The sequence below is a fragment of the Macrosteles quadrilineatus genome, unplaced genomic scaffold (genome assembly GCF_028750875.1).
Source record: "Macrosteles quadrilineatus isolate MER2022 unplaced genomic scaffold, UCM_ALF_1.0 Scaffold_8__2_contigs__length_117827958, whole genome shotgun sequence".
Lineage (NCBI taxonomy): Eukaryota > Metazoa > Arthropoda > Insecta > Hemiptera > Cicadellidae > Macrosteles > Macrosteles quadrilineatus.
The window spans coordinates 33,478,215-33,500,955 of NW_026542601.1; the positions used below are offsets into that span (position 1 = coordinate 33,478,215).

The 22,741-nt window shown below is 34.4% G+C and overlaps 1 protein-coding gene across 2 annotated transcripts in view; it reads right to left on the reverse strand.

Moving 5' to 3' along the window:
* Positions 1–22,244, reverse strand: part of LOC128999635 (uncharacterized) — a 91,439-nt gene extending 69,195 nt beyond the window's left edge. The window contains exons 1-2 of one of the 2 annotated variants that reach the window (XM_054426231.1): positions 22,202–22,244; positions 21,304–21,457 (exon numbers count right to left, since the gene is read on the reverse strand). In XM_054426231.1, coding sequence (XP_054282206.1) covers positions 21,304–21,335 — 32 coding nt within the window. In that variant the 5' untranslated portion in view covers positions 21,336–21,457; positions 22,202–22,244. The remainder of the gene's footprint in view (positions 1–21,303; positions 21,458–22,201) is intronic. The other variant, XM_054426232.1, reaches the window with a different exon arrangement.
* Between the last annotated feature and the right edge of the window lie 497 nt (positions 22,245–22,741).

The window sequence follows — 22,741 nt, forward strand, 5'->3', positions numbered from 1 at the left end:
AGTCTCAACCAGCACTTGACTCAAAATAACAGCCAACAAAATTTTTTCACAAAACAAACACAGAAATTTAATTCCTAAGGCTTCTGGACGTTGATGCCTACGCACCTGATGGGGCCCAAAAGAAGAACCTGCCCATTCATACCGCAAGTACCGCAAGAAAAAAACAACAACAAATGACCCACGAACGTACACACACACAAACATACACCGATACATACACTAGACAACACCTAACACTTGTGTGATGGGGTGTACACACAAACCTTTTTTTTTTTTTTTTTTTTTGAGACATGACCATGCTTTTGACACTCTTGCTCCCGAAGGATGCAAGTCATTACCACCGATTCCACCCGGTGCCTCGGCCAAAGGGCGAGCTCCTAATAAAATGTGTTTACGCCCCACCACAACAACAACAAGACCTTTTTCCAAAACTGCCAGGCCAGAACATTTCCAAGAAACCAATCCATCCACGGCTCTTCAAAACAAAACAAAAAACAGAACGCGGACAGTGATCGCATCTCTAAGTATCCGAGTCGCGAAACCAAGTTTCACGACAAGGCACCCAGGACGCAACCCACTAACCACGCTCTGCTACCAGATGAACCATGCCCTCGTGCCTGCACCCAGACTAACGAAAAGGAAGCGTGATCCATGCGCAGGCCCGAGGAGCGGCTCACAAAACTTTACTTAACAAATGAGAACCATGGATGGAGGTTCAAGAACAACACGCCATTTGAGAGAAACGAGCTGTAATTAACCATTTAAAAGAATAACACAACAATAATTAACAATAATACATGAATTAAATACTCTCAATTTACTGCATAGTAGAGAATATCTTCACACAAGTAAGAAAAAGGCAAAAATACAACGCAAACATACTACAAAATTAAGATGTAAGACGATGCAAAATTTATGCCGATGCAGCGCTAACGAAAGTCTCGGAGCCTCTGAATCGTCGGCGGTGGGAGTAAAAAGAACAAAACCCACAGCCTTGTTCGGGGTCGTGGAGTGAGAAACACTGAACTAGCCTACTATAAAAAAAAACACTTGAACCATTGATCATGAGTCGTGACATTCGCCCGGTGGAAATAGTCACGGCTCAACCGGGAATGTGATCTATCATCATGCCAAATTTCAGCCCAATCCATCCAGTGGCTTATGCGTGATTGAACTTCAAACAAACAAACAAATAAACAAATAAACAAACAAACACACAAACTTTCACATTTATAATATTAGTAAGATTGATTGTAGCTTATTGTTGCAATCTATACTATTATATAAAAATCTAATGGTGTCTGTATGTGTATTACTAATAGGTGCAAAAACTACTGAACCAACTGGGCTTAAATTTTACAAAAATATAGCTACTATACCAAGGACCATTATAGGACTATTCACATTTCGATACTGACCGTAGGCTTTGCCCCTTTGGCTTTAAAAGTTCTGAGATGAACATTTTAAAAGTAAATATTGATTGGTCTCCATGGCTGTAATGAGAACACTAACAATGTTTGTTTACATTTACTTTGACATATAAACAAGAAGAACTGCTAAACTGCATATTTCACAATTTCAGACAGCTGATACAAAGAAATTAAATATAATATTTTCCATAAATATGAGGTAGGTTTATTTTAATCTAACCTTTTATCATGGATTATTTATTCTAAAACTATGACAATGATTATAGAAAAAAAAAGATTTTATAACCGTTTTTGGATTTTTTAAAGCGTCTTAAGTTAATAATCTTAAGTGAAAATAATGTTATTGATATGTTTTCATGGAAACAGTATGAAAATTACAATGTATAGATGTTTTGTATGCATTTGGAGGCTACTTTAAATAAATTCTAACTGCTTCACATGTGTTAAATTAACTTAACATAGCTTTCACATCACATTGTTTTTTATATGTATATTTAGGTAAATTAAGTTATTGTGTTTTAAATTAAACTAAAGAATATCATCAATAACTAAATTGTCGTTGATTTTTGTTTTCTAAAATCTGTTATATATGTGTAACTATATTTAATTATCAAATGGTAATACAAAATACTCTTATTTTATCCTAACAAAGCTTTCAGTTCACATTTACTTTATTTGATACATTTATTATTTGTGTTTTGCCACACCACTGATTAAATTAAACCAAGGAAAATATCATAAAACTAAGCAGTACACAGTGTTCTTTTGTTTCTAAAATCAATGAAATATCTGTTACTATGTTTTCTTAATGGTAAGTGTGAAAATGTAAAAGCAATGGATGATGGAACTGATTAAAAGAACTGGTTTGTATATTAAGTTGTTTGTTGATATTTTTGTTTAGTAGAATCAGAGATGCAATGAAACATATACTGTATTTGCTATTACATTTTTTAGTCCTTGATAATCATATTAGTTTTGTCTGCTGTATTAATGCTACATTATTTGTTTGACATTTTTAAGTACCTATAGATATAGTTTCTTTAATATTTCAAAAGACTGTATGTATTGGTAAGGCACAGCAATATTTCTAAAGTTTATAACAGCTGACTTAGTTTTGCTATTGATTTATTGTGAGTGAAAAACTGAAGATGAAAGGATTTGTGATTTAATAATTATAAAGAAGAGTTTAATATAAAGATATTTAAATTTAATAATTAGTATTTTTGCAACTTCAAAATTGAAATTGAAAATGTCAATAATAAATTAAAACATGTGTAATTAAGGGAGATGAAGGTAAATCTGGTAAATCATGTATGTCAAGGTTTTACTCGAAGATTTGGTCAGTTTTTCTCATATCAGCCTACACAAGATTTAAAATTATCAAAATCAAAATGGTGGTATCCACTACTTACCAGATTTAAAGGTCATAACTAAAACGTTTCTATTAAGGCCATAAAAGTTGAATTTTGTTTCTAAAAGCGTTGGCGGATGTGTAACTATTGTATGCAAGAGATAAAGATTAAAATGTTTCTATTTTGTGTCCTCTCCCCGTTGCAAAGCACGGGTACAACAGCTAGTCTTGTAAATAAAAAGAAACATTGATGGTAATTTACACTAATCGTGATAGACCAAATGATTGAATCTCTTAACTAAACAGCTGCTAATTTGACTAAAAATGAAAACAAGTTTACATTTGTTTTGAGAGTTTATCTTTACATGAAAAGTATTTTAGTTTTCTAGCTTAGTTTGTTAAATAATGTTGAATTATGATAGAAAATTTAGTTCATCACACGGGCAACAATTTTGCATTGTCAAACCTCGCTAATTGCCCGAACTCGGTTTCGCCTCGGTCCTGAGAGCTCGGGTAGAAAAGAGTCACTGTACGCCCTAGTGATGGAATATACTATCCTTATATATTTTCTTATTGATAAGTTGATGTAGAGTTTCGTTTCGTTTTAAATCCGGCCAATTTAGTGGTTTTTAGCAGTCATGAATAATTTGACTACACCGTCATTTGTAAGTATGTATAGAAAACTTATAAAATGTGTCTCAGGGGAAGATAACTTTCTCTGTAGTAAAGTACGGAGCTCTACTAAGACCATACGAAACTTTTAATATCACGTTGCATGTAGTCGTTGCATGTAGTATCTTAATTGATTGTTTGTAAAATGTATCCTATAAAAGTTTTCGAAGAATAAGTATAGAGTTTTAAAGGCTACAAGGTGATTTTCTCTCTAAAGTAAAGCCATTTGAAATCAAAAGACGATCAAGACTCATGGGGCGTATAAAATAACGGGTTTAGGGTGAACTGCGGTACGATCACTGTTTTAATATTCAACGGCCCTATAACCAGACTGCATACTAAATGTGTGGTGAGCGGAACAAGGTTGATAACCGACGTTTCACAGTTACATACGAAACTCTACTTAACTCGATTTGTAATGTATTTTAATAGGCTGAAAATGAGGTTTTCTATTCCGAGATAGATGAATTGTCAATATTTGTTTAGCTCGAGATCGATAAGGAATGTGATTGGTTGTATTGGAAACTGAGTAAACTGTGGCAATACATACATTATTTAATTTAAAATGCTTTAGTTGGATGTGAAATTTACGAGACAGCCATCATTGGTTTATTGTGGCCTTGTGCAAAGTTTGCCAAACGATTTTAAAAAGACAAATAACTTTTATCGTTGGTTTGAATACAGCCAAAGTGTAAATTCTACTATTTCAGGGGAGGGAGTTCTACAGAAAAGAAAATGTTTTACTCGCATCAGGTTCCTTTTAGCGAATTTCCCTTAAAAGGAAGAATTAGCGAATTAACTCTATAGGGAAGTAGCCTCCAGATTACTGTATTATACTGAAAATGGTTTACGACACCTGTAGTCTGTATTTAGTAATTCTTTGTTGCTGTTTTGGTTCTTTTGAACCATCATCAGGCCTCAAGGTGTCAGGTTGACACTTTGAGGCCTGATGATGGTTCAGAAGAATCGAAACTAGTTGAGAAAACAGCAACACACGATTACTATATGCAGGTATCGTAAACCATTTTAAGGAAGAAGATACTATCGTAGGTGGCACGGCAAGGCCTAAACACTGGACCGGTTTAATTCTTTGTTTTGATGTCACCAGAGGTTAAAACAATTCGTTCAAATTTATAATTTCAAATAAAAATCGCTGGTTTTATTCAAAGCTTTTTAAAATTTGGCTTTGGATTATCAATTAATGACGCTATCTATCAACAGGTTTATCTTAAATAAAATAACAAGATTAGGGGTTGGACCGCTCCCTTGCAAAAACAAAAATACCTTTGACCTAGAATCCCCCACCACAAAAATTTAAAATTGAAACAGCAGTATTGATTTGGTAGGGATTATCACTCTGATCTGACCCGTGTTCAATAACTGTCCTCATTAACATGTCCAGCAGTGGTGTGAAAATCCCGCCAATATTAATCACCTTCGGTTACAGCGCGCGTTGGCGGCAACATTAATTAATATCAGCTGATCGTAAATAACCGTAATTCCACAGGGTGTAGTTAGGTAACAGCCGCATTCGTGGGACACTTTGTTAACATCAATTTCGGATGTATATAATTCAGAAATATAGTGAATTTTATTTATTATTCTGTTTGATTAAAGTGATCGATTCAGATTTGGATGAGTTCTGTCAGATTTTTAACATGAACATCCATGAGGATAAGTTACCAAACATTTTACTAGGTTAATAATCTTGCTGATTCTTTATTCTTGGAGTTGTTCGATAACAGGAGTATCCTTTTATCTATGGATGTATGTAGTTTTTGTAGACGAAATTCCCTTTGTCTAGAACACCTTGAGAAAATTCGTAAGCTTTTCAAGTCTTGGTTTATTCAAAATGTTTCGACTTGATTTTAAGTCAACAGTCAACAGAGAATCTTCAAAGTGTTTGAACGTCAACTGCCCGTCACCATAGACTACAGTTATTTGCGAAGGTCAAGTCTGTAACTTTACGGATACTTTTAAATAGGCATGTTAGTTGTAGTGATAAATTCGTGCAGGTGGTTGACTCGAACCACTAATATCTTGCTTGTAATAGGCACTACCACTTAGATAACGTGTTCAACAAATATGCAATATGCTTGATCAGCCAGAATATTGAAAAACGATACCTAAATAATACCAGACTAGATTATACGATACTAAAACACCACGTTGGACATTTTGAGAAGACGAAGATGAGTCTAGTGTTGAGTGAAAGAGATAAGCCTAATCACTTTGTTACTGATTAAGATCAGCTTGTTCTTTAGTCAGGACAATCGATTATAAGCTTAATGATCAATGAGAAATACTACAATACAATACAATACAAGTAATATAAATATTACTTCTCTGTGTTTTAAATATAGAAGTGACAGCATTCCTATTAGGTTAGATAATTAGAGGACTATTCCAATCCAACAGGTTGCAGTGATATAGAAGGCAGTCATAATCACAACGGTGAATTACAATATACTATTACAACACGGACGCGAATGCTAGGTTAGGTTCTGACAGCCGGGCAATGGCGCCAATTTCTCCCGCGTAATCACAGTGGTCTGCATACAGCTGACAGCTGATTGCTATCAGCTGTTTACAACTTCTGACTGGATATGAGCAACCGGTTTGAGAGGTTACTATCCGAAATATATCTTGGAAAGCCCATGTAGGTGTTAAGAATAGGATTTAGTTCGTGGGATTTCCGGAGGATTGGTGGTATATGGTATGACGTTAAGAGAAACCATGGATCCTGTTTGGCTTAAGATATAATCGTTTTTCTAAATAATCTAATTTTTGAAGTTGATTAAATTCTTTTCTTTTAAGAGAAAAGGGGAAAAGGAAAATAGTTATTTTTTATATTCAAAGTGCAAACACTGTTTACTAATACTTATAAATCTTTTCACATTATTTTCTATGTTTAAAAACAAACTAAGTGGTTTTTTTTTTATTTTTAGAATGTCCACACAAGCTGATACATTTATATTGTTTTTATGGCAATAAAAACAATATTTTGATTTTATTGGTTATTCAAAATTTGGATGGACTCTAGACAAGTTTGGCAATTCTAATTGTAGGATCCATATAATGTTTTAATAAGGTATCTATAACCATGCGAAATGTAACATAACTTTTTAAGTTGGAGGAATTTTACAAAAAAAGGTGATTATGTATACGTAATATAAAAATACGATTCCTGAAAAATATTTACAACAGATTTGTAGTTTAACCCTGGTGAAAATAAATTATATATCTAAACAATTTCGCCGATGATTTTGACACAGGAGAACTCCTCAATTAATTCTGCCAACTGCAGAAACATCCTAATAAGAAGCTTATAGTAAGAAGGTGGCGTGGGCTTTTAGTACGACGAAAAAATCCAAACGACGAAGTGATAGGTTTACTGGATCAATTAGTTATCGCAGGTTGGATCAGCCACTGTGTTACACAAGTCAAAAATTAAAAGCTATGTCAAATCGCTCCACCTGCGAGGCGTGGAGAGAGTGAGAAAACCTGTTATCTTGAGGACCCCTCGGCGCCGCTAGAATTATGCAATATGAGGTTCAGAGGACCAATTCATATACGGGACACCCACTGCACCCTTTCTCCGGACACTTTCACACACAAAGACAACGCTTGAAGTGTCAGAAGTAGTAATAGAACACATGCACATTGGTGGGACACCTACGCTATGGTTGTTACCAAACTGCACCGATGGTCGAAGGCGTTTCCAAGAGTCTTAATGTTCGACTGCAATTAAAGTCTCCCGTTGTGCGAGGGTTGGAGACTAAACATAAGAGCTCTTTACCAAGCCGATAGAATATAATACTCGCTACTGAAATGCCAAAGTGGACTAATTAAATGAACTGACCATCTGTGCAGATGGGTACGCCACTAAATGAGCGACACGGTATACTGCATATTTAACTGTGGTAACTGCATATTTTGGTACAGTTTAGTACTGTTATACGATCCTAGATCCTACCCAACTGTGCCGATGGGTAATCCCCAAAAATGGGCTATCGGTGCAGTTAGGATTGTGACGCGAGGCTAATTCCTGAACATTGCTGCAGATAGGCAATCCCCACAATGTGCTATCGGTGCAGTTGGGGACTGTGATGCGAGGCTAATTCCCGACCATCGGTGCAGATGGTTACTCCCCTGAATTGGGCTATCGGTGCAGTTAGGATTGTGACGCGAGGCTAATTCCTGAACATTGGTGCAGATAGGTAATCCCCACAATGTGCTATCGGTGCAGTTGGGGACTGTGATGCGAGGCTAATTCCCGACCATCGGTGCAGATGGTTACTCCCCTGAATTGGGCTATCGGTGCAGTTAGGATTGTGACGCGAGGCTAATTCCTGAACATTGGTGCAGATAGGTAATCCCCACAATGTGCTATCGATGCAGTTGGGGACTGTGATGCGAGGCTAATTCCCGACCATCGGTGCAGATGGTTACTCCCCTGAATTGGGCTATCGGTGCAGTTAGGATTGTGACGCGAGGCTAATTCCTGACCATCGGTGCAGATAGGTAATCCCCACAATGTGCTATCGGTGCAGTTGGGAACTGTGATGCGAGGCTAATTCCTGACCATTGCTGCAGATAGGAGCTCCCCAAATGTGCTATCGGCGCAGTCGGGGACTGAGATGCAAGACTAATCCCCGACCATTGGTGCAGATAGGTACTACCCGAAGTGGGCACTCGGTGCAGTCTGGATTGGACATCTCATACTCAAGCAGCCGAAAAAAAGATTCAAGGTAAATGTTATTATATCATAAATAAACTAATCATAGAATCCTATTGGATTATTAATATAGTTTGTTAAGATTATAAGACCCTATAGATTATTTCCATTTATAGAAACACAGCTCATATAGTAGCTTAAAATAGGGTTTCACTGGGGACCACAAATTGTTTGGCATCACTGCTAAGACCTCCCAAGCATGCTTGGGTGTTGACTATAGTCAATTCCTTACAAGTACTAGTGAGACACACACACACACACACGCACACCCACACACACACACACATACACACACACACACAAGGGCACAGTGAAAGTAAGAGCCACTCCCGCGCCGGTCTTCTGTTAGCCAGTTCCAGTTCACGGTATTCAGAGCTTGTCCTTGTCAAATTATAGTCCGAGAGTCGGTTACGGAAAGTGACGTCATTTGCATATTCCAGTAATAAATAATCATAAATAGCTTTGGAAAAGCCAAAGTAAATTCAATGTTCGACTCAAATAGTTTCAAATGAATTCAATTCGTTGAAATCACATCGATACGTAATGAATCTAAACAGTAATGATGCTAGATTGTCAATTGAAACTAGTTAATTATACTTACAATTTACATAATTAACACTAGACTCAGGAACGTCATTAAATGTGGGACTCCTAATTAAATAGATTTAATTTCAATGAATCGACAGTTAAAAAGTGTTTAGATTAGCATATTGCAATAATAAACTTCATCACCGATTTATGTACTGTATTACTTATATAAGAAGAAGTATTAAGGATCTGAATACGACGCATATTATTTCAAAACAATATCTATGGGCTCTTGCACCTTAAAATACCGTAATAATAAAAAATGTGAAATAAAACCTAAAAAATTTAATTAATAAAATAACTTGTTAGCAGGTGAAGAAAAGTTTGGATTCTTCGATTCTTCTTCTCGATTCTTCTTTCTTCCTTCTTCTTCTCTACAGACACACTTTAAGCTATTACAAAAAGTAGCACGACCAAAAAGAACCCAGGCAATTCGAGTCCATGAATATTGAAATAGCTGCACAATGAATAGAATTCAATCAATGGCACAACGGTGGCAAATAACCTAGAAGAATAGGAGAGAGTAAAGTAGTCAGCGACACGGTTATCATTGTGGGTGCCAACTGCGTAACGGTTACATTCATACCTAGTATTCCGTTGGAGCAGTTTCCGTATGAGATTTGCAAAGTCACCGGAGTGTGCTTGAGCACGAAACTTTCGCTCGAACAAACACGGAATTAAAAAGTCGTGACTATCGATCTTCGAGTGAGGAACAGAATGAGGTTGCCTCGACTGTTAACAAACTGACGGAAGGTGGGAATTTACAATAGAAATGCTAGTGTCAAAGTAAAATAAAAGAATAAGAAGAAGAGTGTTTCAACATTTTTGCTTGATCTACAAAGTATTAAAAAAATTATTTACGTTATTTAAGACCAGTGTGGTCTACTGATTGTAGCTGAAGGAGGTTAGTTTAATTAAATTCCTTGGTAAAAAAATCCTTCGTAACGTAACTGAAATAAAAAATCCAAAGTGTAACGTAATTTTTAAAAGCTATAAACCACCTTATAGAAATACTGTTTACAAATATAATACTACTGTTTTCTCCTCCAAATAGGAAACAAGATGTCAAAGTCAAATATATTCCTAAGTTTCTCTGATCATTTCTGATATTGTATCAAAGGAAGTAGACCTCAAAATAATATAAGTTTAAAGACTACTTTAATTCTAACTTAGTCGGATTGTAGGAATGTAAATCTTCACAAATAATTTTTACAAAGATCTTAAGTTAAGGATGCTTATCTTACTGAGCAATGTTTAAAATGTTTACTATTACTTTTGAAAACACAATCCACTCAAAAAGTATGATACACAACTAACTGAACTTTGGATTACTTTTAAGAAAATTTATATACACTTAATTATTTGCTTTCTATATATGATTTCGGATAAAAAGCAATAGGATCCAGGCCAGTAGCTAAGCTGTTGTGAAATTGATTCTTTATAATTTTTCAATGAACGACGCAACCTGGTTTGGCGTCGTAGTAATATTGTAAATTGAATTCTATAGATTCTCAGACAAATATAATTGAACGAATTAAAGTGTTGAAATGCATTGTATTATAAAACAGTAAATAACGTCTGATTAATGTAGCCTTGAAGTTAAATATACACTATTTACCACAAATAAATACAAAGTTAATTGATAATTATCTACAATCAACTTCCAGTAATTTTCAACAATAACTTGTTTAGTTTAGAATTAACCACAAAAGAAAACAGAGAGCAGGAAGACGCCGGATGGAACGCGGCTTGAATAGGATGAAGGAAGAACATTCATCAAGGAGAATTGTAGCTGTGGTAATCATGCAGTAATGGCAGACGATTAAAGGAGGGTAATCGTCTTTAAATAGGCGGGAGAAATTTACAGCATAACCGCGGCAAGCTCAAATCACGTGCGAGACGTCACGTGGTAAACTTTTCTTGGTGATTGAAAACGTGATTCCTCCTGATATCCTTGAAGATATTAATATCCTTGTAAAAATTACAATCTTTGGAAAAGGGATCTCTACCATTCTGGTCTCGTGTTAAAACTTTCATTAATTCATATAAGTCTTTCTTTGCCAATGATGAATTCCTCTCAGAAATATACGAGGCTGAATGGTGCCTATGTCTTCAGTGAAGAGAGCAGCTTCAGTAGGGTAAACCCAATTATTGAGGTTCACAATACGATTCGATACTTCCAAGAAATATTGCTATAGAGTAGAAGTTTCAAGTTCAAGTAAGAAATTGATAATTTGTTGGCAAGATTGTCAATCTTCTGTGTTGAATTACCTTGTGCTAAGACATTTGAGTATCGAGGAACTTTCTTTGGTGTTCATATTATGTATCAGTTTATACCTTTAGGAATATCATATACCAATACTTACCAACGTACCAACACATACCGCAAGCTATGCTGACATAAGAAATACTGTAGATGCAAAAAGCGACACAAGACTTTTTTGTTTCTGTTTTCAAAAGCTTTGATTTAGACTCTAAAGCAGTAACTGGTTGCACTCAGTAATGGCATGCAATGTGAACCCTAAAATAATATTACTCTTATAAAAAAATGGCTACATAACATTTTGATTCTAATCGTCATTTCCTGTAGCTCTCGGTCTTCGTTAACTTAATTTTAACTTAATAACGAATTATTAACTTGGTCTTAAGATTTTCCACTTGTCTTTCCCCCCCTAAAATATTCTTCCAATTGTCTTTGATGCATGGAATCAGATCGTTTATGGTATGCTCTAGCTACTGTACTTTAAAACCAGTGTATGTGAATCGACCACCAATCTCACTTTAAGGCTTTTCAAATCGATACAATTGCTGTTTATTGTCAAATGATCGGATTTAAAATGCATATTGTATATGCCTATAATTGGATGAAAGAAATAGGTGGCCATGTGATATTAGTTTACAAGATGATTTTCCGTATTGAAACTGTCAGAAGTTCTCAGCCAGAACCTTTTTTTTATTTATGCGTGTAAACTAGCTGTTCTGAATTGTATTAAGTTTTAATAGACTACTTGATTCCCGTACGTAGGACGGGCTAACAGCTAGTCTCAAGTTATAAGCAATTCCTCCATTAGGTATAACCAATTTTGCTAGGTACCTAAAACAAGAGTTTTCTCTCTCCAGGAACATGGTGTTCAGAACATTACCTAGATTTGCCTTTCAAAATCGTCCAAGAGATTAAAGGTGTGAGAAATCAGCCGTTTAGTCAAGTTTAAGTCACGCATTTTGGATTACTTTCTCTATCAAACGCCCTCGCCTCTCCCCTTCCTTGAACCTTTCACCTTTCTTCTCCAGTTCTGATCAAGGTCGTGGCATTGTAATGTTCAAGCCTCTCTTTGTGTCTGCAGCCCCAGTGGCAATATGTAGTGGAGGGACTGAAGTGGTCTGGGTGGTCCTCAGTTTTATTTTTGAATACGCGGATTTTCAAGCAAAGCCTTGACAATTTCCTGGATAGGAATTATTCGAGATCAAGGTTGAGATTGAGGTAAATTAAAAGAATGATGATGCAAGCATGATTTTATTCCGGGATAATCACCTTCTCAAATAGTTTTATTGAAAAAAATCAACTGACGGTAAATTACTAAACTAAGATGAATTACTGCTGTACATAGTAAATATGGAGACACAACTGAGCGTCTTTTTACCCAAATACGAGTGAAGGAGTAGTTGATAGTGATATGCCTCGTGTAGCTTCGTTACTGACCATCTAGTTTGTTTCTTTAGCTAGGCCCATTTATTAAAAAAAAAAAAAAAACATGATACCCTGGTTCAAGGACAGCTGAGTCTAGTTTCGAACCATCAAAAAGTTTTTGACTTTCTCAGGATCGGACCTGCGATCTAGAGTAGTATGGTTAAACTACCCGAATAGTGTTTAACTAAACAGAAGAACGAGCAACGAGTGGCTACTCAATGAGAGGAGAAAAAACTTAAATATGTCAGTAATTTCCATACATGTATGTATAATAAAACTATAAAATGACCATTGGAGGTTTTAAAGCCTACAATGAACTGCAGAATTTCTATAAATATTAAGCTATGAAACTAGTCGTTAATCAGAAACTTGAAAAGCTTAACTCTTTGAACTAAGTAGTTGCGATCCCAGATAGTAACGTTAATCGATAGCTTATCTCTTAACTGTTTGGAAAAATCTTACCAGAATTTTCCTCGTGCGCTATCTCGTTTATAGATTTACATTCGTGACAGGAAAAGGCCAGATTACAAAAAGTCTCCAACCGGTTAAAAGACCAACATCGAACGCCCAAACCAGATTTCTTGGCACGTTTAAGACAATAACATATCATATTTCACCGGTTGAAAAGACTTTCACTCGTGGACAAGAAAGTCAATTCACTCTCGCTGCCATGCAGCCGAGTCAATCCTGGGACAAATTGGCCACACAAGAGCTAAATGTCAACAGGAAGACAGGGACATCGAACGGAAGCTGGGCTGCATGGCGTCACACCATAGAGTCTATCTTTCACAGAGTTGGAGAGAGCATGAAGAACGTGACTATATATGTGGATGTGTTGTCCGTGCGTATGTTTTGATTTTTGAGCTGAAAGAGCGAGTCTTTTGAAAGTGTCTAGCGAGATGGGCTTACAAATGAGAGGCGGGGAAAGGTTTTGGACCTTTTGATTCGGTTTATGTATATCCATTAGTAATTTACAGCTCCAGAAAAAAATTAAAATAATTCTACCATGCTAGTAAAATGAGTTATAATTTTCGGTGTGCAAAATTGGGTTTGATACGAGGGTAGGGGATTTAATTTTAAACTAACTGATTACTAGACGAACACTAAATGCAATTAGCTACTCAGCTCAATAAATGAATTCGTTCTCTCCATTATAGTAAGACTGAATAGCAGTATTGATATGGATAAAACATACTCCCTTGTGTTGCTTAGTCTATGTTATTGATATCTTAGAGGTAGAATTACTAAATGGTCATTCTAAAGACAAGGGGTTCCAGAAGTTAAAATTATTAACAGGGACTAAATAGCATCTACCAATACCTAATATTCTTGTATAAATAAAATCAAAATAATAGACCTACTAGTAGTATCACGCTTTGTCATTACAACCAATTTTGTACGATTTAATCAACTTGTGGAGGTCAATATATAAACGGTTGCTAAGAGGACAAGTTGATTGTTCTTATTTAGTTGCTTTCATAACATGTAAATCATCATACTAGTTTGTTACATACCTGGCAATGCCGTATAATAGCACTTAAGTTCCACACATACTTCACTTAACACACATTATTCAACAAGGACACCTATTTTACAGCCAGGAATTCAACAATACCTTAATCAACCGTGAAACGACTACTAGAAGTAAGTTAAGGCGGGTAAAGCGTTAGACAATACGGTTCGATGCGGTTATTTCTTGCCAGGCTAGACTGAGGCCTTGAAAACAGCGGTAGTATAGCAATGGGCCGGTACTTTGGTGATTCAGATTTTTCGCTCGAGTGGCGAGACGTGCTTTGTTGAGTGAAGGCGGCGTTAGTTGTAACAATTACGAATTTATAGGTGTTATTCTGATTTTACTACGTGATTACATGGGTTTTAAAGGGTCTGTTGTTTATATTTTCTGGATTTTCTGTTGCAGAATATCCTCACACTTCCTTAAATTCCTTTATTAGCAGTAATTCCTACAATGCTTGCTTTTAAATGTAATATTTCAAAGGGGTTTTAAGATACGACATAGTTGGTTCTAAAGGCCGGGGTGGGGGATATGGCTTTTAAAAGCCATCAAACGGCTATAAAAAGGGAATCTTTGTGGAACACTCTCGGCCGCCCCCCCCCCCCTTGACAAAGTCCTACAACCGCCACTGTGGTACGACTTTGTTTGGTTGTAAATGAACTTGCAGCAATCTTTTTCCGAAATATTTTGATTATCAGATACAAAGATTTACTTAGAACCTTTAATTAGAAACGTATAGAACCTTCAAGTGGTGTCTTAACACTGCAACCTTGTTTTTAGGACAATAGAAAGTATGCCTAAATTTCCAGAATTTTGGGGGGTGTCTTATCAAAAAAGGCACCACTATTTTACAGTGTAACGCGGTTGTTATAGGGTATTTTAGTTTGGCTTAGCTTCGTTTATGATAGATTATGAGAAACAAAGTGATATTTACAAAATCAAAAGTTTTGATCTTGTGTAATTTGTATATGAGACAAATTCACAATTACATCAATATGTATTTATACCTTCTTTTTTCATGGGCTGTAATTTTTTTGTCGTACCTAGTTTGCCGTTATCATAATTGCTCAACTAACATAACCTAACTGCCACAGCGCACTGTAAAATATTGGCTGCCTTCTTGTTGAAATACCCATTAAAAATGTGGCTAGAAAATAGAGTCAGTTCTTGCCCACGAGCACGAGATGGAACTACTTAAAGTGAGCTTCACAGCAGGAAAACAAAATTTTTTCATAGCTAAAAAAAATTTTTGGTTGATTATATTTTAACCAGTGTCTCAAGGAAAGAAGTCCTGTTTTCTCAATGCAATCTGTATTTCCGAGGTTATCGTATAACTAATAGCAGTTGTTTTGTTTAAGAACAATTTAAATAAATTACATCTATCTTCAGTTGACCCAATCTAAAAGTATTTTGACATTTGATCACGGGTTGTAGATTGTGTTTGAAATCTTCATACTGAATCTATCAGTATGTTAAACATGTCTCGAACCTTTAGATTACATCTTTATCAACATGTTTGCCACTACTGAGGCTCCAGACATTCCTTAATGACCTCAACAATTAAATTACAAGTTTATCTCATCAGTCTGTGAATGTCTGACAGTTTTGAGTGGTTTTTCAAGTTTTGATCAATTTGATGATACCTGATTGCTTATGCTATTTGAGTATGGTTGTAAAACATGTAAGACGACTGGTCACAGTTACATAAAAATAAAATTGTTTGAAGACTGTAATTCAGTTGGTATTTTACATTTCACTAGGGATTACTGAATTAAAGAGCTATTTGTGTATTAAGAGGACTGTTTGTGCTCACAATACACACTAGATTTTTCCGACCACCACAATTAACTTATAATAACACAACGATTAACTTTTTAGATGTATAGTATGAAATTTAGGTCATGTTTGCTTTTTAACGTTCGGGACACAGAATTGGGATCATCAAATTAGAAATAATACTATATATATTTTTAGTTTGTTATGTTAACATATGATATTCGAATGGCGAATATTCCAAAACACACTTTCATGGAAATAAATTCATAAATATTTCTGGTTTATTTACTTTTTGAAGAACTTATTCATTGATAAACATTTAAGCCATTTATTAACCGAACTTTTGTAATTCAAGCAGGATCAAAATCAGGACCTCTGAGATTGTGCCAAACAGGCAAAATCAACGCACAAGTTTAACATCTCCATCATAGCATACAAGGTTATAAATAATCGAGGAAAAGGGAACAAGGAAAATGTTTATAAAATCTTAAATACATACTTATTTCCCCAGAGTGAAATCTATACTCGATATGTGAAGGAACATATTGTTATTCCAAGCTGAAATACAAATTAGAAATCGGAGTGAATACTAACCTGTTCGTTGCCTTGCTTGAACAATAGAATAATTTACTGGAATGCTTCCTCAACCTAAAATTATCTGAGATTTCTCCAAAGTATTAATACGATTAGGTCTACAGGAAAACTCAGGAAAGCTAAACGGAATAAGCTTAGGGGTGGAATAGACTGTTTAATTTTGTTAATAGTCATCTTTATAACTACCATAATCTGTCTTTGATCATAACTATAAATGTTGTGTAGGTATTTATTTAATTCGTTATTGTTGTTAGATATTTAAATAATTGCCAATGTTATATTTAAAGATTTTTTCTAGTTTATTAATGCTATCTATTCTCTTGTCATCTATTGCATTGTTGTGAATGTATACACTAAAACTTATTATTTCTTCAGCATGATACACTTTTACAATTTTATTATTTTACGCATGCCAAGTTTTTTTCGCAACATATTAATGCTGCAATGTAATTGGGTTTAGTCTGTTTTGTAGCATTGGAATAAAACAAATAAATAATTGAGGTAACTGACGTCAACACTCATATAAACAATGTGAAATCACTGAATCAAGACAAAAATGTAAAAATGTGTATCAGTAAACCATTGGCGTACAGTAATTATAATGCTGGGAAGAAATTGGGTTGAATTCGATTTTAAAACAACTTATATTTTTATTTATATTATTTATTATTTATTAATACTGCAAAGTGTATTGAAACACACTTTGTCAGGCACCGGGTGTGTCTAAAGCGTTTATAGTAGGGTTAGTTCTCATAACACATCAAACCTGCAGTATGAACAGCAAATTAAGGGAAATAGCAATTAAATAGTTTCGTTGGTTGGGATTACTCAGTGGATTAGTGTCGGTGCTATCAGGTAGGATGCGATTAATTGGATTTCACTGTACCCAACCAAGTAGTGTTGACATATCTTATTTAAAATAGCTTCACTGAATGCTCTATCTGACAGCATAGTGGTTACTACCATTGGGGGTTTGTAATCAATCGGATTAATCTGTATCTACTAGTCGAGCTCCCAGAATCAGGAATCAGGACTGAAGTTTTTGTCTTAACAATTATTTGTCCTGCTACGTCATCAAAATTTTAACGGGTTTTGTTAGGGAACAATCTCAACCCCTGGTCTTTTAAACATTTAACGTCAACCTTTTGTTACATAGCTATCAATTGATAGATCAATGACAAATACCACGTGGGTCCAGAAACGATATAGCTTGGAATCGAACCTACCTTCAGGAAGAACTCGCAGGAAGAAGGCACAAATACAGTTAGTATTGTTTGATTTTGGACACTTGTTTTTTTTTGTGCTAGAATGATAAGAAAGCGAAACTAACTGAGTTCCTCTTTTATTTGAAGAAACCTTCCCTAATTTATTCATAAACACGATGTACTTGATTATATCACTCCATGAGACGTTAATACTGTATATTGATGTTTTCATGGAATATGATTTTTTATCAATATTTTCACTTTTTGAACAAGCTAAACGTGTGAATCAGAAGGGATAGTTCACTAGCTAAAATATAACATCGTTAGGGATATAAAAAACGAAAAAAAGGGATATATAAAAAATATTGTTAGGGATTTTAATCTATTCTAAGAATCAAATTAAATGTTACTAGAACCGGTTATGAGTAATAGAGTAAAAACATATGTATTTAGGTCGAAGAAATATTTTACGACATCAATTATTCAATCAAATAACTCGTATTGTCTGATAACTGCGATTTCTGAATTTAATCGCAATATTAATTTGTTTTCCCGGTATGAAGATGACCTAGGTAATAATAGGCTATGCCTACTTTGTTGTGACGCTAATTTAATTTCGTTGAAAAGAGATGACTACAGATGACTATGGATAGCTCTTGGGAAGTCCGTTCAAGCGCGTACAATTCCCACAAGTAATTTTAAATTAGTAATACACGTAACTGGAATTATGAAAAATATTTTTAAAGTTAAAGATTGTGTGTATTGGAAACACCCTTAGTTCATTTTACTCATTGAATTGATGTATTTTCAGTTATGTCCGAATGATTTTGACTATGCATGACAAAAGAAATGAGAACAATATTTGCAGTGTACTAAACTTAAATTTTATCATTATTGATTTTTTTCTGTTCACGACTACAATGTGATATTAATATTTTATCCATTTATATAAGTTGTTTGAAATTAACTTATTTTTTTGTATATTAAAAAAATAAACAGTAAAATTATGGAGTTTTCGACTTTGGGTTCTACTCCAAGATGGGGTTTGAACTACCTAATAAATGTGAGCTTAAATAAATAAATAAACGTGACAAACTATAACTACTAAAATTCAAAATTTTGAATATTAGCTTCTTACACAAGCAACATTACTTTATACTCAGTTAGTTTTAATCTTATAATTTATATTATCTTCCCTCTAATCCGTCTATAAAACTCACTCTATGATGTCATAAAAACAATAAATAGATTTTTTATTACCTGATACCCAAAACACTTGTCCATACACTAAACAAAAACTAACTCTTCAACCACTCTTTTTTGTGTAAGGATAATCTATCAAAATGTTATTCGTTCTTAATTTTAAAATTAGTTTTACTAGTAAATATTTCCCTGAATAAAGGACAGTACATGTACAATACGGCGTAGGTTGTGTAAATCAGAGGGTGGTAACCACGGACAGGGAATGTATTTCATCCATTTTATTCACCTCTGAGCTGTAGTACTTGTAAAATACACCAATACATATATATTTTTAATAGCTCAGACCTATGGGCTATACGGTTTTCTAAATAATTACTTTCCTATTTAAAAATTTGTTTGAAATTCGTCAACAATTGTTTGGATCGAATGTCCTAGCCCTGCAAATATCCTTAGACAAACCCTTTGTACTTAGACAAGACTGACGGAAGCATAAAGGTGGGTCTAGACGATTTGCCTTGAACCTAGAAGGGCAAGGCTAGAGTGTGAAATGTGCAAGTTACCTTCAAGCGACGTCTACTTGAGAAATAACGGGACAAAGACTACTTGAGTTAGTTTCAATCCAGAAATACACCAGGTCAACTATGTACACACTTGGATATACCCAGGATATGATTGTAAATATAGCAGTTTGGCAATAACCCTAAAATAATAAATTGTAATAGATTCGAGAACTAAGAATACGTCGGCTGAGTCCTTTTGAGCCACATAAATTTAAGTGTCGCTAAAGAACTAAAATGAATACAAGGAGTCAAATTAGTTATTCAACCAACTTTAAATTTTGGATTTGGATAAAGTAATGCTAAAATTATCATTATTGCTTGGACTAAAATAGCTTGTTGATCTTTTTAGAAACTGTACCTGCAAACAAAATTTTTTAGACGAATACCACATTATTAAACTATTACGATAATAAAAGAAGTCGTTATGCATTTTCCGTTATAGAATAGTTTGTGTTAATTATTTATTAAAAAAATAGGCCTGAAATACAAAATGTCACTTAAAAAGAGTTTTAATCTATTTACCTCGTAACTCATTTTGGATTCGTCTTCGTCAAGATTGAGAAAAAGGGCAGAGATTTAACCATGTTCAAACCTAAATATGCAGTGAGATGACCTGAGCATTTTAGAAAATAAATTTTAAAAATAAGCTTCAAAAATTATATTTACTAGTTTACCTGTTGCTCGAATTCGAGCAATTGCATTACAGGTGACTCAAAGATTATGGAAATACTCACAATCTACACAACAGTTATATATAATCAAAATCTTTTGTAAATATCTTATCTTTTTTCAAACAGCTGATCTTGTTTTTTTAGTGTTTTCTACAATTTTTTCCCTCTCATAGTCGCATTAGGTTGTCTATGATAACGATTATAAATGAAAAAAAAAACATTATTTCTATTTCTTCTACTTGGTTGTGTTCTATGACCTTTTCTATGTTTCCATTGTTTGCAAATCAGTTATTTCAATGATTGCTCAATAAATGTAGAACAGTGTTAATTCAGTTTTATTTTTAGCCTATATCAAATTGTCCAGGATTTCTCACTCTTTTCCATTGTATACACCAACCGTCTACAGATGCAATATGCCAACGAATATCACCTACGTACAATCTCCAAGAAGTGGTAAAAAAGGCAGAAACCAACCCATACAATAGATATCAGTTAACTCCAAAAGAAAAGAGTTACTGTGATAATAGGATTTTCCACAGATTTTGTAATAGAACATTATATTGCAAAACATGACACGATGCAGAAGAAAATCCATTTTAAAATCAGAAAAACCCATTGCAAATACTGTACTTCATTTTGACAAATTCAATAAATCACAATTTAAATATTAACAGCAGTTTCATTAAAAAGTAGTGTAGAATTATGCATATGGTCGTAATGTAAACAAATCTGGAGGCAACTTTAAAGGCTTCTGGGGCAGAGCCCCAAGGGAATTGACCTCGTTCCTCTTTTGATGGCTCATCTACAGACCAAGACCTTTCTTTAGAGACCCCTACCAAGTTTCTACGCCCAGCCGTTCTCTCAAATTAGCTGTGACAAAAACCCTGTTTTCCTCCATAAGAATAACATAGGATGGGAATTCAAAGGCCACTGGGGCAGAGCCCCAAGGGAATTCACCATGTTTCTCTTTTGATGGCTCATCTACAGACCAAGACCTTTCTTTAGACACCTCTACCGAGTTTCTACGCCCAGCCGTTCTCTCAAAATAGCTGTGACAAAGAAAAACAGTTTCAAATTAATATATAGATAACAATTAAACTTCAAATTAGGAACATTAATTTTGAATTTTATACAACCTACAACCTACCTGACATTATGACAACAACTGATTCGTACACCTTACACCTTACATCTTAATTAAAATCACATATTCAAAATACATCTTATGATTGTTTAGTGATTTTTAATATAAATAAACTATTGTAAATATTATTTAATGTATCTAATTTATTATTTAATTTATATATTACTCACCCCAATAAGAGAACTGGTAGAACCAAACTCATGTTGCCAACTGATAATGAGTTTATTTTTGCAGTCACAATATTATCCACTTTTCACAAACACATTTCAGTCGCCTAATCAAGTCTCGTTTGTTTGATTATTTGTTCTAGAGGCACAAAAATATCTGTTAAAAAGCTCTGTATTATTTTAAATATTCACATCAACCTTATGTAGAGTATATCAAATTGTTTCCTATACATTCCTATCGGATTTGTTAAATTTATTATTTGTATATAAATTTATCTTTAAATAATACTGTTTATTATTTGTGTAAGCTTGTGATACTCTTTAGTATTCAAGTTATATATAAAACAATTTAAGGTTTAATATGGAAGGCCTATATTTAAATATTTTGTTCCTCCTATTTTTTTTTCTTAATACAGTTTTTTGGAATAATAATTTACTGACATAATTTACGATATTTTCAAGGTAATTGCACACTAATGAACAGAACAGTACTGATCAAAGGTTTATATGAATTTTTAACAATACATTTTAATACCGATGTAAAAATAAATCACGTTCAAAAGCATAAGTTCAATTTAATTTCAATCACACATTTTCCCCATAGAACTTGTTAAAATAAAACTAAAATTTTACAGAAGTCGATCAATCTTTTAATTTAAAAACATGATTGTGTTAACAAAATAATATAAAAAGCAAAACCAAAAAATAAAAATTTACAAAAAATTACGAACACACAATTAAAGTGTAAGAAATAGAAAATAAATTGAAGGAAAACCCAAACAAAAGAATAAAATAAAATATTTGAATTTAAATGAACAATTCTAAAACACTGGAGCAAACATAAAAAAATCTAAAATAATAAGAAAACTAAAATAAATAAAAATATATAAACAAGCAATACAATTGAGGAGAAACACAACCAGCACTCAGTAAGGAACCGCACACACTGGAGTTGTGTCCGGGGCGGTACTCGAAGGTGCCCTTGGGCGGCGAAAACACTTTCTACGTCCTTGGTGCCAAACTGTCCCCCACCCTCACAGGGCGCACCTTACACGGTGGACCAGGGCAGGTTGTCCTGTGACGTCATAGGGTCATAGGGTAGTAGGTTAGGGTCGGAAATTACATCTCTTTTATAGTTTTGTGAGGTCAGATCTGATTTTTGAGTGAATCCCACAAGATTGGAGCTGTGCAAAGAGTTGTAAAGACAAATTATGTTTTAAATATTTAAATTTATTTGGTAGCTTAACTATACGTTATATAACTAGTCAGCCGAGTTGTAGTTTTATTCAGATGGCTACCCGTTCGATCCCGAGAGATGTAGTTTTATTCAGATGGCTACACGTTCGATCCCGAGAGATGTAGTTTTATTCAGATGGCTACCCGTTCGATCCCGAGAGTTGTAGTTTTATTCAGATGGCTACCCGTTCGATCCCGAGAGTTG